Raw genomic sequence first — 17,001 nt, forward strand, 5'->3', positions numbered from 1 at the left:
GGTTTTTGCAGATGAGAGCTTAAACTTCAGCATAAGTCGAAGGAATTTCTGTTTACTGAACCAAATCTATATTTTTTTCTGGTCTTTCGTGCAAGCGGTAGGTTTTTATATCCGGTTTTATTTTTGCAGCTGGGATTGCCCTGACTGCTGAATCAGGCAAGTTGATGGAAGCAGAGGACCATGATTTCATACCCTGTCTGCACACCTTTACAGATGTAGATGTTAACTCTCCTTTAGTCACGGAAACCTTTTTGGACAATTTTCTCGCCATTAAACAAAAATGTTTTCGAGTCTGCTTCAAATCACATGTGAAAGCATTTCTATAGAGGTGACACTGTGCAGCCACAGCTAAAAGTGTGATTTATATAAAAGTCTATTTTGGAAGCTAATCTTTTACCTTAGGGGGGTGTGTTGATAAAATCGACCTGAATCGATCTAAGATTATTAGATTAATAATCGATCCATGAAAATAGAGATCGATCTAACGCATAAAGCTAAAGTCTGCTAGCTTGATGCTAACGTATAATGGGTTTTCCCAGAGGATTGCTAATGCTGAGTCCACCTAAACATACATTGATGACTAAATTAATATCTTTACAATCATATTTTCTGATGTATATTTTCTGATTTTTTTTTCTTAGTTTAGCCCCGGGTGACTTATACTAAGAAGCGACTTGTTTTTTTTAAATTTTCATTATTTTATATTTTTTAGATACAAATACGCTCATATATATGTTATTTTCATAGTAAACACTGCTTGTCCATTAGCAGTAGTTTTTCTCTAAAAACCTCCAGAGGGTGCTGCATCTGAGTAAAAGTATTTGCATCTTGCAGAAGAAGTGTCGTCCAAAACAAACATGGAAGAGAAACTTAGATATATTTCTTATACAGATCAAAAGAATAGCATTCTTGTTTTTATTTATTTATTGTTAGCTGCGCTGGGCTTGGCGGATTTGTTCTGAAACGTCAGCCTTTTCTCCTAAAAGTACAACTTATACTCCAGAGTGACTTGTATATGGTTTTCTTCTTCTTGATTAGACATTTTTAACTCTTGCGACTTATTCTTATACTTAAACATATACTCCGGAAAATACGGTACTCACAGGCATGAATTTTACAAACTCTTTTAAGGAAATATTTTTTAAGTAGCAATTTATGGTCTTGAGCACCGTTTTTGCTCATACTTTCTTCTTCTGGAATAAGATTTAATGCCATAGCGCCATCGCCACCTAGTGGCCAAACTGAAACGCCCTCCATGAGAGGCAGAACAATCGTTGGAGCTTTTCTGATTGTTAATAACATGCAAGGATTCTCAATCTCATAATTTCACTAAAACATTTTACGGTATGGGAACTGTATCAGATTGATATGAATATCTTTAAAATGTTTATTTATTATTTATATATTTCTAAATGCTTAAACCCAAAATTCAAATCAATTGAGAGAATTGAAAGAATAATAAAAACAAGTCTGAATGGTTTCTGGAGATTATCAGCGATACCCAGTCCTAACACCTTAAGGTCAAAACGATGAGGAACATTTGCCCCTCGAGCCGACTTCACGGTTCTGTCGCCATCGAGCCGTCTACTTGCTTAAAGTGCAGCAGACAGACACAAAAGTCATTGTTACGGCTTGAAGCACAGCTCCGCACACATGCATAAGCAGTCATGCTTGGTTAAGCGGCATTAGCTTTTTGTCAGGAAACATCTTGGAAATCGGCGTCAGACCGTGAACTAACGTGGATTATGTAGAAATCCGTCGTCCACTGTGGAGATCCATCAGATGTGTTCATATTTTGCTCAACATTTAGCCCTCAGAATTGAACATTCTGCTTCCTCTGGGTGTCTGAACGGACGTTTTTCTTTGGCAGGTTTTCTGTCTGTTTGCATGAGCTTTGTTAGCCTGTGTATTCTACGTCAAGTCCATGTATGTTTATCTGGCAGGGCGCGCACCGTTTGGTAGTACAGAGGCCAGATGTGATGTACTGGTGCACTGATCAACTGTGACAGGTCCTGCCAAGCCCCTCTCCTCTCTCTGTCTCCTCTGCTTCGTTTTAGTCTCCTAACACTGCATCTCTCCCCCCCTCCTCTCTCATGACTACTCTAATTGTGCTCATTCTGACAGATTACTGGACCAGTGGCGTGTACCTGCAGAAGTCATGGGACACAAATGTCGTCACTCTCTCCCGTCTTTGACTCCTCTTTTTCCTCGTGTTTTCAGATTCAGTTTGAAGGGCGAAGTCAGCTTTTTCTCTTTGTCTTATCGTCTCCTTTCAGTTTTTATTCTTCTTTTTTTTGTTGTTGTTCTCTTTATCAATTTTCTCACTTGTACAGAGTCTGATGTAAACACAAGTGGGGAGAGACCTCCATGCCTCTGAATGACTCACTGTTACTCCCACGCACCAACACTTGTGTTTGGATGCGTTTTTGTGTGCACCTACTTTAACAGACTCCCAGTTGTTGTTGGTGTGGTGCTTTTGTGTATTCAAAAGCCTCTGTGTGCTCATGTAGTCAAAGCAGGGTTAAGGACACAACCAAACCGCAGATTTTTATGTAAGCTACTTCACTGGCTCAAGTTTCTTCACATCTTTCAATACTTGTTTGATGCCTCCCCACTTCACCTCTGCTATCTAGTGTCTCTGGAGATGTTTCAGTCTCATTTCAATCATGTCTACTGCTAGACGTCCATCCAACGTTTAAAAAGTTAGACACAAATAGCATTTCACAACTTTTATAACTGAACCAGTACGCAGATATGAGTGGAAATATTTTTTCTGACATTAAAAAAAATTCTTTGTATTTTAATAAAAAAATGGATCTATGTATTTTGTTTGATTGGTAGAATATCATCCAATCAATATTTTGTATTTTTTGCTTTTCAACTTAAATTGGAATATACAAGGTAATTACTACTTCATATTAATAATTTAGGATTATTTACAAAAGTACATTTTCTGTCTCTTTCCCATTTGGTCCTTTAAAATGTGTTCAAATCATTGACTGACATTTATTTAAATTAGATTAGTTCAATGTATAAATTAATAGCTGAGGTGCACAAAGATGATAAACTATGTAGGTTTTTACATCCCTGTTGACCTGAAGATGTCTTGTTTGCTCAATGCTTTCTCCAGAATGAACAGATTTTATAGCAAAACTTTGGTAAAAAGTTTGATCTTTTATGAGTGGAAAGAGCATATTATCTTATGCTGCACAACACTGGTTACTAGCTGCCCAGAGATTATCCTGTTTTGCACAGTGGCAATTATTTTGAAAAGGAGTTATTTGAGCTTCTGTCAAACATTAAAAAATAAAAGAAAATCACATTTTGAGAGATACTAGATTCTTTTTATATTTTTGCTTTTGTTTGTGCCAAAAAAAAAATTGACAAAATTCAAATTTATTATTTTTAAAAAAAGGACATGAATTCAAATCCAAATTTCTTAAAGGTTAAAGTAAGACTATACGGCTCCTTCTAGGTTTGGATCAGTTGAAAACTATCCCAAATGGCTCTTTTACTGTTAAAGGTTGCGGACCTCTGTTCTAAACTGTGGAAGAGTTGCAGTAGTTGAACATGAACACTGGAGCTAAAACTCCAGTGTGAAAGGGTTAAAGATGTGTTTATAATGAAGCGACGAGTTCAGTGTTTCCTGTTGGTAGTGCAGAGTCACTTCTCCTCTGCTTTACTGTGTTTTATTTTATTGTAAGTACAAGCAGCATTAAAGTTGATGCTATGGTGGATGCACGCCTCCTTCATCTCGATGGCGCCCTCCTCCTCTCTGCCTCAGCCCTCTAAAGGCATCTACAGTTTATGCTTGCACGTTTGAGCCATGCTGTTCAGCATCACTTTAGTAAATGTTGACTGTTAGTCTAAGACTCCCACTTTACTATTTTATCAAAAACTAATGTCCTTTTGTCTGGGACACAGTTTTTTCGCTCCCAAAAGAAAGGTTACACACTTAAACAACACTCTGTCAGCTAAATGCAAAACTAAGGCCTACTACTGTACGCTTCCCCCAGGATCGCAGCCAAACATCAGAAAATGACAGGCTCCTGAGTCATGATTTCACTCTTGATGTTCCAGAAGTTGAAAATGCTGCAAGCGGTAGGAGCATCCACACATTTGCAGCCCGAAGCCTGCAGCTGTGCGACACTGTACAACCCAGTGTGCACCATGCCTCTGCAATAGTCAAAGATGATTCTTGAGGTTTAACTGTTAATTTGGAATGAAGGGAGTTCACCCCCAAATAGAACAAAACTCCCCCGGAGGATAGAGAGTGCAAACTGTTATTTAGTTGTGGTTGAGACATAGCAGAAAGTCTCTCCTCTATATGTAGCTGAAGTAGAGCTGGACAAGAACAATCTATGAAGGAAATAAAGAGCTTGTCTGGTTGCAGTAACACAATGTTGCAGGAAAGGCCATTTTATTGATGGAGCACAAGGTAAAATCAGTAGTAGAATGGAACAGGGTTGTTAAAGCATTATAGAGAATAACTGAAACGTTATCATGGTATATTTTAATAAATATTGTGAAATAAAATTTATCCTATATACAGTTTTTTTTCCATATCGCCCAACACTACAATAATGCGAGAATCCCAGGTTAAATGCCAGTTAATCATCTTTTATTTTGGAAAACAAGGTACCTAATGACTTAAGTTTTGATTTTCTGCTACTTTTCCCCTGTCTTTTCTTCATAAACATGACGACAATGACCGTAGTGTTATTTTTGCTAGTACTTGATCTGTTATTCCTTTAAAATGTCACCCTGCTGTACTGTTTTTACTGCGCAAGAAATAAATGATGGTGATCTTGGGCCTCGTTTCCACTGAGCAGTTTGCATGCATGGTGTTGACCACTAGCGTGCCATAGCCACATTATAGTGCGACGACTCGAAAAGTAACAACAATGGAGGTAATTTTCTTGCTTTACTTCTGGTATATATCGTGTATAGCAGGAATTTAATGTTTGAAAAAACATTGCGTGAGTGATTGAAACCGCTAAAACTGGAGTGCTTACAAGCGTTGGAAACGTTAGCTTAAATTAGCGTTATATTGGTGCTTTCTAATGTCGTCAATTTCGAGGGGCATCTGGTTACATGTAAGATGACGCCAAAAACAATCTCAAGCTGGAAGAAGAAAATTTGCAACTTTAGCTCTTTGCGTAAGCGAAAATTTCTTAAATTTTACGAAACCCTTTCCAAAATGATATATTAAAAACTTTTCCCAAACTAATAATCAATTGATAATCGATTCGAGCGCCATATTTTTTTTCTGTGACCCGTTTCGTCAATTTCTGCCGTTCAACGGGTGGCTACTGCGGCTCCGCCTCAACTGTTCCGTTCCATTTTTCTATCGACCTACTACCAATGGGCCCACAAGAAGTACAGATCGGTACTATTTAATGGGTCAATTTTACAATAGAAACGCTCAATGAACCGACCGGGCCGTACAGGTGAAATGAGGCTTTGGATACAAGATGCTACTCTGAGTTTCATGTCTTATTATAGTGTGTCGTGTACACATGTAGATCTAAAACGGCAACATTCTATAAAGATGGATACATTTGAAAGTTTTGACTTTTTTGCGAGAAATCTGTTCGATCCATTACCTCATTGGATTATCTGGTCATGCCTTCAAACTCAAGAAATAGGATGGCGATTGGATAGTTGGTGTCCATTTAAATGGGTTTAGTGTAAATTCCAGAGGTGTTGATTGTATTTTGAAGCCCTACGCGATCCAAATTCCTAACAAGGTCAAAGGAAAAGTTCTACTCTGCTGGGAAGCAAAATTCCAAGGACAAAGTCTTGTCATTGAAATGAGGCCGTCTGCATTCTCAGTGAAGCCTGTCTCCTGCAAAATTTGTCTGGAAGACCTTAATTGAGCCATAAACTCCTACACATGCTGACACATCCATTTCTCCCCATGTGTGTTCTCTTCACATCCATCTGCCCAGCTGTGTGGCACACCTGGCATCTCTGAACAACTGGGGAGTCATTAAAAATGAATGAAAAGCATTGAAGAGGGAAGGAAATGAGGATTTATTCCAAGCCCGTGCGCTCATTTCGAAGACTTCTGTTTGTGCGACGGATAATGATGGCGTTCATTGAAGAGGGCAGCAAGGGTGTCGAGCACTTTGGTATTGTCATTTATAGCCGTTTTCCCACTCGACACCTGTAGTTAAATTTCTAACGGCGTCCTCGTCATTAGACGTACTGTTTCTACGCACGTGTCACCAGCGTGTGTATTCATTTGTTCAATCTGGAAGCAACGCTAAACCTCAGCCTTCTTTGAAAATGCAAATAAGTTCTATTTGTGGCCTCCCCCTGTTAGACAGCGGGAGACGGTGTGTGGTGCTGAGCGTGTACCTGTGCATCACGGTCTGCCATTTTTTCCCTCGTGTGTCTATTTAACACAAGGTGTCTTTTCCGCGGCTGTTTGCATCTGCGTGTCCTTGATAAGTGTTAATTTTATTATTTTCGGAATAGTATGTCAGCTATAGGGGGAGCGCTGTGCTTGAAGGTGTTTATTTGTGTATACCTCTGTGTGTGTGTGGATGCTTCTCAGACTAAAATATTTCTCAGAATTCCATGTCAAGTCTTTCCCTTGGGACTGAGATGCAAGGCAAACCTAGATGTGAACATTTTTTTTCTTAGAGACTTTTTTTCATTAAATGTTAGCATCAGGCTAGCAGACTTTAGCTTAATGTGCTAAATCAATTATTAATCTGTTGATCTTAAATTGATTAAAATCAAGTTTATCAACCCAGCCCTTGTGCAGCCATGTGTCATGCACGGAGTCTCTGTCAAAAGGATTTTAGTGAAACTAGAAAAAGTTCCACTGACATTTAACAGCTATAGATTCTAGTTCAGCGACCTGATGTGTTTGAGAAAACGGAGCTGCCACGTAAATAAAGCGTCTTAGTTATAATACTTAAATTACAATTACAATGAAAGACGTATTAGTATTCACGCAAGTTTTTTTTTTTTCTTTTCTAAGGCATAGTCTTGAAAAAAATTAAAAACTTCTGGTACAGTCTTGGAATTTATCGCGATAAATATCACATCGTGACACATGTATCGGGATACGTATCGTATCGCCAGACTCTTACCAATACGCACTCCTTGTATGTGTATCTTAAACAGATGAATTTATTAGCAGAACTTTGAAATCACAATGTGGATAACTTGGTTTCCATGTCTTTTACCCCTGATCTGCTAACATACCTCTTTCCTGTCCATTTGTATTCAGGAGAAAAACAAGGACAAAGACAAGCGATTCCGTCCTCTCTATGACATCCCCTACATGTTTGAGGCCCGTGAATTCCTCCGGAAGAAGCTCATCGGTAAAAAGGTAAGAAACATCGACCGACTTTAAAAGCTCTCAAATTCTCCTTTTTTTAAAAAATGTGTACACAGATTGAATCTTTCTTCCAATCAGCGTCCTCGAAACGAAAGAAATGGTCCTGAATGGAAATGCCCAATATGGCTTTATAAATGCTCCCTAAACCTCTAGCTGCCTTCACGGAAAGCCAAATGTGTTTTTGAGCTGGATAAGTGCTTCCCTCTGTCTCTGTGTGAATACCAAATACCCCTGGTATGCCCAGGGGCTCGGTGCTAGCCTGGACGCACCCTTTAAACAAGCAGTGTTGATTTCCTCCTCTTGTGTCTATTGATCTACTGTGTCTGAACACCTGAGGGGGGGGTTGTCTTATTAACTCGCCTCTGACCCTGCAGAGCCTTGCACTGAACTAAATGGTGCTCTCGACAAATATCAGGGATTCGGCATTAAATATATTATTGTTTTGGATTAAACTGGCCTTGTCTAAGCTTAGGTGAATGGGAGCAACATTTGTAATGTTGTGATTCAGTTCTTTGCAGCCGTATTTTTTGCTACCGGCTGTATTCGTTCTATCCACTGCTGCTTGTTGACACCTTTTTGGTGCAGAGCGATCATGCTTTAATAGAAGCATGTGGGATGGTTGTAGAAAAATACAGCTGAACATCAATGCAAGCGTTGATGTAAAGCTTAGAAACTCCCTATACAGCACGAGTCAAACTCGAGGCCCGAGAGCCGGATCCAACCCGCCAGGTAATTCGATCCGGCCCCCCAAATCATTTTATTTTATTGTTATTAATGGCCCAATGTTATCTTGTGCTTATTTCTAACTTGTATAATTTTGACAAAATAGATTTTTATGGAGCGTAAAATATTGAAAATTATTTAAGATTTAAGTTGATTTTTTGTGAAATAATTTCCACAAAACTTTTTAATTATTTTCATTATTCATATTTATGTTAAAACGTTAGGGTTTGAAATCTTTTAACAATTTGCATAATGCTAGCTTTTTGGACTGTTATAGCATTACTAGGATCTTTTAGACTGTTTTGGAGTTTATCTACATGCTAGCTGTTTTGGCTAATTTCTGCTTTTTCAGTTTATTAGGCTATGTTGGGGTTTAGCTAATATTTCAGATACATGTTCGCTGTTTTGGCTAATTTAGGTTTTTAAAAATCTTTTAGGCCATTTTGGAGTTTAGCTAATATTTCAACCACATGCTAGCTGTTTTGGCTGATTTGGGCTTTTTTCTGAATTTTGGGCTGTTTTGGAGTTTAGCTAATATCACACTTACATGTTAGCTGTTTTGTCTAATTTGGGCTTTTTTTCAAATTTTTAGGCTATTTTTTGATTTAGCTAATATTTTAGCCACTTGCTAGCTGTTTTGTCTAATTTGGTATTTTCTCAATTTTTTTAGGTTATTTAGAAGTTTAGCTATTTTTTTCAGCTACATGCTAGCTGTTTTGGCTAACCTAGATAAGTTTTTTTTGGGGGGGTTTTTATGCTAATTTGGTATTTAGCTAATATTTTAGTTGGCCATCAGCTCCAGCATTTTCAGCTATTAGCTTCATTGATTTCAGCTATCTTCAGTGGCCAAATACAGCTTACAGCATTCACACTAGCATTATCACAAGTAATGCTATATATCTAGTTCATAATTATGTGATAAAGTTGCAGTTTTAAAAATTTAGTTTTAGAGTTTTCAATTAATGTTTATCCTGTTCGACCTGCAACCTAAGGTGTGTTTTGGATTTTGGCCCCTTGTGTGATTGAGTTTGACACCCCCTGGTTTAAGGACACAATTTTCTAGAGACTTGAAAGAAACACAAACTATTTAAAACTCCCACGTTTGTGAATGCGTTAAGCTATTTCACGGATTTTTACAAGTCTATATTGCAATTAATTTCTATCCAAAACATTATTGTTTCCTTGTATTCTTGTAACTAAGCAATAGATTAAAAAAAAAAAAAAAGCTTGTTAAATTTAAAAAACATGCACCGAATCAACGGCAAAACCCAAAAGAAATCCTCCTGGCACTCCGTATGGGAGTGAGATTCATATCCCTGTCCCAGCCTCTCATCAGAGTCATCTTAATCATCCTCATTAATGTTTTTTTAATGATAGGAAATTCAGCCGCGAGCTGGCTTTCAGCAAACGCAGCCCAAATGCTTCTCCTGTATATTTGTAGTGTTTGTGTTTGGAAATAATGACTACTTGTGTAATGGGAATAAAGCAGCTATAGCCTTGCCGAGCTGTGAAAAGAGATGCTTGCAGTGTGATAATAGTGTGTCCTTGCATCATATGGAAGCATATGAGTGTAGAAACTTGCTAATAACATTTTTGGCTGGTATTGAAGCATAATAGTGGTTTTGTATGAGTGTTTGTAGGTCATATATAATAAAACCATGTGTGCTAAAGCTATTATTTTGTTGTCTAACCAACTAGAAGGCCAGAGACATTACTGGAAATGTTCTGCTTTGACCCTCAAGTTGTTTAAACGGATGCTTCCTAAAACTTAACATAATTCGCTTTAACTAGAATTTGTAGAGTCTGGAAACATAATTAAGCTTAAGTGATTTTGTCCTGTACTGGAGCCTCAGAGTAAATGCTGCTTTTTGTTTTTGATCGTGCGGGGACGTCATTGTGTATGCATCACAAGTAGCCAATTCCTTGATTGGCTGCATGTTTGTACTCAAGTGGGTCAGAAGAGCCTGTTTGCATAGTGCATCAGAATTTGTTTTGGACAATGTAATCACTCTAGAGTCCAATTGGGGGTTAATCGCATATAGGTTCTTGAGCACAGCTTTGATGCCGTTTTTTTTTTAGGGGATGAACCAATTTTGCGCAATTCCCAAATAAAAACGCTGCTTTACCCTGGTGACTTATGATGATTTGCTCTATAGAAGCGTAACTGTTCATTAGGGTTGCAGTATACATGTGTGCCAAACCGTTGCTAGTGATCCATATGGATCACGGCTTGTCCTAAATAAAGTTAACATTTTTAGCTGTAAATATGAGTAAGTAGTAATAAGTTTGTGCACATGTTAGCTTACCTAGACAAGGATGCATTTTTAGCGTTATCATACTGTCACAACGTGTTTCCTCGTGAGGTGCTCGTGCTTCGCCGCAGTGTTGCCATGAAACACAAGTTCTGGCTTGCAGATATTGAATTGGTTATTTTCAATTTTTTATGTTTCCCACTCTGTTGACATCTTGTTATAGTACCCAAGTCTTTCTAGAACTTCACTACTGACACAGATTTGCACTACTGCGCAAGTGTGTCAAAAACAATAGCAGATTTGCATTAGATAGATAGATAGATAGATAGAATTTATTCCGGACACATAGTCCAATCAGTAGAACTACATTAAAACAGTGCAATGTCAGAAAATACACAGGTTAAGAACAGTATACAAAAAAATACAATAATCAATAAAACTACTTAAAAAATCAAAATGACATTAGAAAGTGCGGACCGTAGTTTTGAGATCAAGAGGAAAAACCGACGTGTTGACTATTAAATTAGTCGTCGACTTAGTTGTGACTAATCGACTAATCGTGGTAGCCCTACTGATTTATTAAATATTGATATTTTTCTTCAATAACCATGGTATGAGCAGCAGAGAGATTTAGTATTACCTTTCCATCAAACTCATTTTGACAGGTGACCTTTGACCTCCACATTCCAAAGTGATGACGTAACAATTTGATATAAACTTTATATAAACTTTATATCAAATCGATATAAACTTTATATAAATTTGATATCGATTTGATATAAAGTTTATATCAAATTGTTGCATCATCACTTTGGAATGTGGAGGTCAAAGGTCACCTGTCAAAATGAGTTTGATGGAATGGTAATGCTATATCTCTCTAGTAGCATAAAATGCTCCCCCAGGTGTTCATACCATGGAAGTAATAATCTGACGCAAAATTAAGTTAATGCAGTTACGAAAAAATAAAGCGCTAAAATGTCTGTAATTAATTGTGATTATTGCGATAATTTGACGGCCCTTGTTTTAATAGTGTAGATCTATTTGATTAACAACTTGCCTCAAACAGATTGATCTTGTCGTAATACAAATCAATACATTGATAACATTTTTCTCTCATAGTGTAAAATTCTTTTAGTAGTTTGTAGAAGCGATTGATTTAAAGTTTCATAAGACGCCCCAGATTCACTTTACTACTGGTGGAAAACCTTGGTCTGTACATTTGTTTCTCATCGGCAAAGGCAGTTCCTTTGCGTCTCATGTGTTTTATTAAGCTGAAATTTAATCTGCAGTATGGAAATGATCCTCGCCAAAGAAAAAGAAGTGCCCTCACTTTTGCTCGGTACTGTATAGATTACATACGCCATTATGTTGCCCCCACATTTGATTAATATTGAACACCGATCTCCCATGTGTGCGCTTATCGGCTCTTTGATGTGAGTTAGGTTTAAGTGGAGAGCCTCCTGCCCATTTTAAAGCAGCGTGGCTTCCTCCTTCCTCGAGCTGGAAAATCAATAACTGAAGAGCTCAGGAATGCTGCTTCGCTCATATTTCTTTGTTGCCAAAATACAAGGCTAAATCTCCATCTTAGTTAAAGTGTTTTTACTTTTAAAAATGATTGCAAAGTTAAAAAAGCTGCAAGTTTTAGCTGCCTTGGCAACCAGAAAGATTTTGTTGGATAAAGAAATCAGAGACTTTCTGTAGCTGAGTTCATTTTTTTTTCCAGTTGAAAATTAAGCCCTTGAAGGCTTTTATGAAATTCTTCAATACCTTGGCCTAGTTTTATCGTCAAGCTGGATGCATGGATATGCTCTGGTGTATATGTTGCACTCAAACAGTGGCAGTTTTGTCAACCAACTTACAGTTGCATCATATTTCTGAGCCGTGATCTCTGCGGAGCCGGATCTGGACCAGTAAATATAAATGGACCCCACATGGACTTAAAATTTCTGCTTGAAAGAAAAAGCTTTCAAGTGGAAATCTCGGCTGTCCTTATCTGCTGGTTTGATTGAGCTTTTGCAGGAAGGCTTTCCACAAGCTTTAGGAGTGTTCTGGGAATGTGTTTGACCACTCTTCCAGGAAGTGCATCTGTGAGGTCAGACACTGATGTTGCATGAGAAGCTCTGGTCTTTTCTCCAATTGATCCCAAACGACATCTTTCAGGTTGAGGTCAGGACTTCATGCAGGCCCAGTTCTCCACTCAAACCTCGTGTCATAATAGACCTTGATTTGTGCTGTTATGTTCAGTATTTGTGGAAAAGGGCCACCCCCTAACCGTTCCCTTAAAGTTAGTTTAAAATCTCTTGATATTCTGAAGTGTTTGTCGTTCCTTTAATTGGAACTGAGAAGCCAAGACTAGGTTTTGATTTGGTCTGTAGCGATCCAGTCTGGTCTCTAAAGGATTTCCAGTGACACATTTATTTGGCTTTCTGATGTATTTCTCTAATATACACTCACTGGCCACTTTATAAGATACACCTGTCCAACTGCTTGATAATGCAGACTTCTAATCAGCCAATCACATGGCAGCATCTCTGTGCATTTAGGCACATAGACATGGTCAAGACGATCAGTTCAAACAGAGTATCAGAATGGGAAAGAAAGCGGATTTAAATGACTTTGAATGGAACATGGTTGTAACCGTTGATCTACTGGAATTTTCACCAACAACCATCTCTAGGGTCTATAGAGAACGGTAAAAAAAAGAAAATATCCAGGTTGAGCGTCAGAATGGGGATTAAAGTGACTTCGAACGGGTCATGGTTATTGGTCTGAGTATCCCAGAAATGTCTGATCTACTGGGATTTTCACCCACAACCATCTCTTGGGTTAATAGAGAATAGTCAGACAAAGAGAAAATATCCAGTGAGCGACCAGAGATTAGAGAATCAGAATTTGGTGTCAACAACATTAACGCATGGATCCATCCCGCCTTGTATCAACGGTTCAAGCTGTAACTGGTGGTGTAATAGTCTGGGAAATATTTTCTTGGCACACTTTGTACCAATTGAGCATTGTCACAACACTTCAGCCTACCTGAGTATTGTTGCTGACCATGTCTATCCCTCTATCACCACAGTTTACCATCTTCTGATGCTACTTCTAGCTGGTCATGTCATAGAACTGGAATAGTCTCAGACTGGTTTCTTGAACATGATGATGAGCTTACAGAGGGATGTTCCCAGTACCTTGTTGAATCTATACCATGGAGGACTAAGAGTTCTCAAGGCAAAATAGGGTCCGACCCGGCAATAACAAGGTGTCCTTAAAAATGGTTTAGTTCTTGGTTATTAACTGCTTCATTTTTGTAAGTATGACATTTTGTAGGTACTACTACTGTATATTTCAATAGCTCTAACCACTCTAGTGGTCTGTTTCTTTACAAACAACTCGAGTTTCACATTGGTGGTTTACTTCTTTCTCAGTGTTGCTCAATGTCTGTCTCGATTCTTCTTCAAAAAACATCCCCACCCTCCCTGAAATGGCAGAGCTCGCATGGTGACATAATCCCAAAAAGCTTGATTTGGCTAACTTTATAAGTAGTGCTTCTTGTGTGCTTGGGTCTCAGTCTCAGCAAAAAAAAAAAGTCAAATGGAAATGTTGCATTAAGCCACTTATCAGGGTTGAGCACATTCGGATAATCCTACATGCTCAAAGTGGCTCCTGTTATACAGCTGCTTGTGTAGGACTGTTAGTAGTCGAGTTTCCCCCTTCTCATCGTGGCGTATATGGGGGAGCATCTGATGCACAGTGTGCTACTTGATATACTCTTGCAAGAGCTGATTTCAAAGAATGCTTGAGGTGCATATTCAAGCAGACCTGAGTTTAGCAAAATCCCACAGATGAATGCAAAATGGGAGCTTCCTCTCTGTCCTCCTGACACTGATGTCCCGGGATCATGTTTTTATTTCTACAACGGCTTTGAATCGTATCCAGCTGTGGTATCCTAGTGTGAGTGGTGTCCCAGGTCTGAGTAGATCTTCAGGTTTTTCAGGTAAAAGAACACCAAACTGATTATTTTTGTCTTTAAATGGTAGCTTGGCTCTTGTTTCTTTTTTTGCATATGTCTGGCTCAAGCTGGATAAGGAGCAAGGCTAGTTGTCTCCTGTTGCTATGGCAACAGATGAGCCATGACATGGAGCTTAGCTTGATGAATTAGAGCTTTTTGTAGCTAGAATTTTTTTTCCCTCTTTTTTTATCACAATGTGCACGACAACGGGTTTACAAAAAGTCTTTGAAAGTTGTGTAAGCTGAGCGCAGTTCTCAATGAAAAGACAACACAAATGGTTCGTTTTTGGATGCCACAATTGGGGAAATTCCAAAATTTTAAATTAATTTTGCTGAAAGGAAATCGGCTTCAATATAAGTTGCGGGAAGTTGTTTCTGCAAGAAAAAAACAACTTTCTCCCCTTATATTTTTCAGAGCTTGCAGGCTTTTATTGTGTTTGAAAACTGCTGGTGTTGAGTCCATTCTAGGCGATAACTGTAAATCATGACATGGCACCACTGCTAGATACTCTTTGTGTCATAGCTTCACATAGTTTTCTGTGAAAGCCTCATCAATACCAAAGAATTCTCCTCATTACTCATCCCAACATATTACACTCATGTTTCTTTTGGCAAAGTTAACCCAATCCTCCCATCCTGTTTGTCGCCTTGGCAGAACAAACACATTTAGTCTCACACTTTGCCTCTGTTGTTATCACTCCCCCACTTTCTGATCCATCCGCCGCTCTCTCCCTCTCAGTTTCCCTCTCCTCCGAGGGGTTCATTTTGATGGATTTGCCTTATCTGAAGATATGTTAGATGGCCTGTGGAAATTAGGCCTGGGACTCCGTTAATCTAGCACTGCTGGTCAAAGTTTATAATCTGTCATCACCTTGACTAACGGGGTTTAAATCTCCTCAGCAGATCTGCTGTTTTTCAGTTGTTCATTTTTCCCCGTGTCAGTTCCCCTCGTCCTAATCTTGCCATCTCGCTTCATTCTTCCTGTTTTAAATGGCTTTGTCTCACTTTTTTCCACATCACTCTTTGCTCCTCCATCCATGGCTCCAGATACAGAACAAACAACTGTTCTAAATGGATTAATGTTTTTCTCCTCATTTAAATGGCTTTGTTTCACTGAGGTTGAGTGCACATTATAGTGAAGCAGCGCTGTGTGAGGATAATAGAATGGTTATTGGATGGGTAATGAGAGCAATGGTAAGTTGCTTACTGACTGGACACGGTAGATGCGAACCCCTGCAGTTATGGGCCGATACGAGCTTTCTCCAGTTGAACAGTTACACGCTTGAACAACAGACAGTTTGAGGGACATTGAATTCATAGCATGTCTGCTGGACCATTCCAATGTATTTATTTGGAATCCAAAAGAAGTACTGGGGTGTATTCAGACTGGACACATTTGGTCCGCTAAGGTGAACTAGAGTTGATTTTTCCCACTAATCCGAAATAAAGTTTCAGAAATCTGGTCTGGGACCAGGAACCGCTCTCTGACCCATAATTTGAGGTGGTCTCGGTTTGTTTTCAATCGGACTTAACTTTGGTCCTCTCCGAAATTCTTCAGTTTGAAAATGGCCACCATAGTCGATCATTAGCGGATAAACGTGGAGCATTGATGCTACTGCCACTCATTGAAATGCTCTTGAATGAATGCAGGCTCATTAAAACAACTTTTAACATGATACACATTGGTTCTCACACCGTTTTCCAGAGGATCAATATGTGACAAACACTTATTAGGGTACCTTGTAGCCGTAGCGTCCCCAGTAACCGCCTTGCAACATGCCTCCACCGTACCAAAGTAGCAGTAAAACGTGTTTTACATGGTCTTCATACAGACGTTCAAAATTGATCAGTAAAATGAACAATCTCAAGAAGTATTTGCGAACTGCAGCACATTTGTCTTTCTCTTTTTGTTTTGTTTGTTTTGACCCACCTCCATAACTGCTGCTCTTTAGAAGCTTTTGACTCTGAAATCCAACATGATTTTGTCCCTGATTTAAATGCTTACTCCAATAAAAATTGTTTAAGTTGTTTTTTTTTTTTAACGATGGAGGACACATCAGAACACTTTGCAAATGGCAAAAGTAACCCTGTATCCTGCGTTCAAGTGGCTCCCTTTACAATGCAGACTTTACTGCCCTGGTTACAGAACACAAAAGTGGGCAGTCCAGCTGCTAAATCCTGACATACAATCAATCTCCTCAGTGCAATCCAGTACAACATGTGCACACTATTGTGTCACTTTTATTGTGTATTTATTGTCTCTCTTCTTGCCGAGGAGTTATGATGTTTTTTAATGTTTATAGCATGTGATGTCAATCATAAGCTACTGTCTGCACCTTGAGATGAATTGGCCCTAAGGGATAATTAGTTTTTTTAATTGATTTGAAAATATAATGAAAATTAACATCAAAATTGCATTTTTTTTTTTTATTCAAATTGTTGTGAAACGGGAGCAGACGAATAATTTAAAAAAGGCAGCGAGTTCCCTGCTCCACACCTTTTTGATGCATCCTCTCATAGACGACTATATCATGTACTTCTTTGTTTTTCTCGTCTGAGCTAGCTCAAAACTGTACGGTCGCCCCACATTTTAGGTGCACCAGTAATGTTAAGTTGAGGGTGAAGCGGGAGAGTGTGTAAACAAAGGGATGATGGGAAGTGAGT

The 17,001-nt window shown here is 38.7% G+C and overlaps 1 protein-coding gene across 1 annotated transcript in view; it reads left to right on the plus strand.

The window, feature by feature from the left end:
- The window catches only part of snd1 (staphylococcal nuclease and tudor domain containing 1), a 181,017-nt gene that overhangs the window by 21,439 nt on the left and 142,577 nt on the right, over positions 1–17,001 (plus strand). The window contains exon 11 of the mRNA XM_024292246.1: positions 7,247–7,348. Within this exon, the coding sequence (XP_024148014.1) occupies positions 7,247–7,348 (102 nt within the window). The remainder of the gene's footprint in view (positions 1–7,246; positions 7,349–17,001) is intronic.

This window comes from Oryzias melastigma, linkage group LG23 (assembly GCF_002922805.2).
Source record: "Oryzias melastigma strain HK-1 linkage group LG23, ASM292280v2, whole genome shotgun sequence".
NCBI lineage: Eukaryota > Metazoa > Chordata > Actinopteri > Beloniformes > Adrianichthyidae > Oryzias > Oryzias melastigma.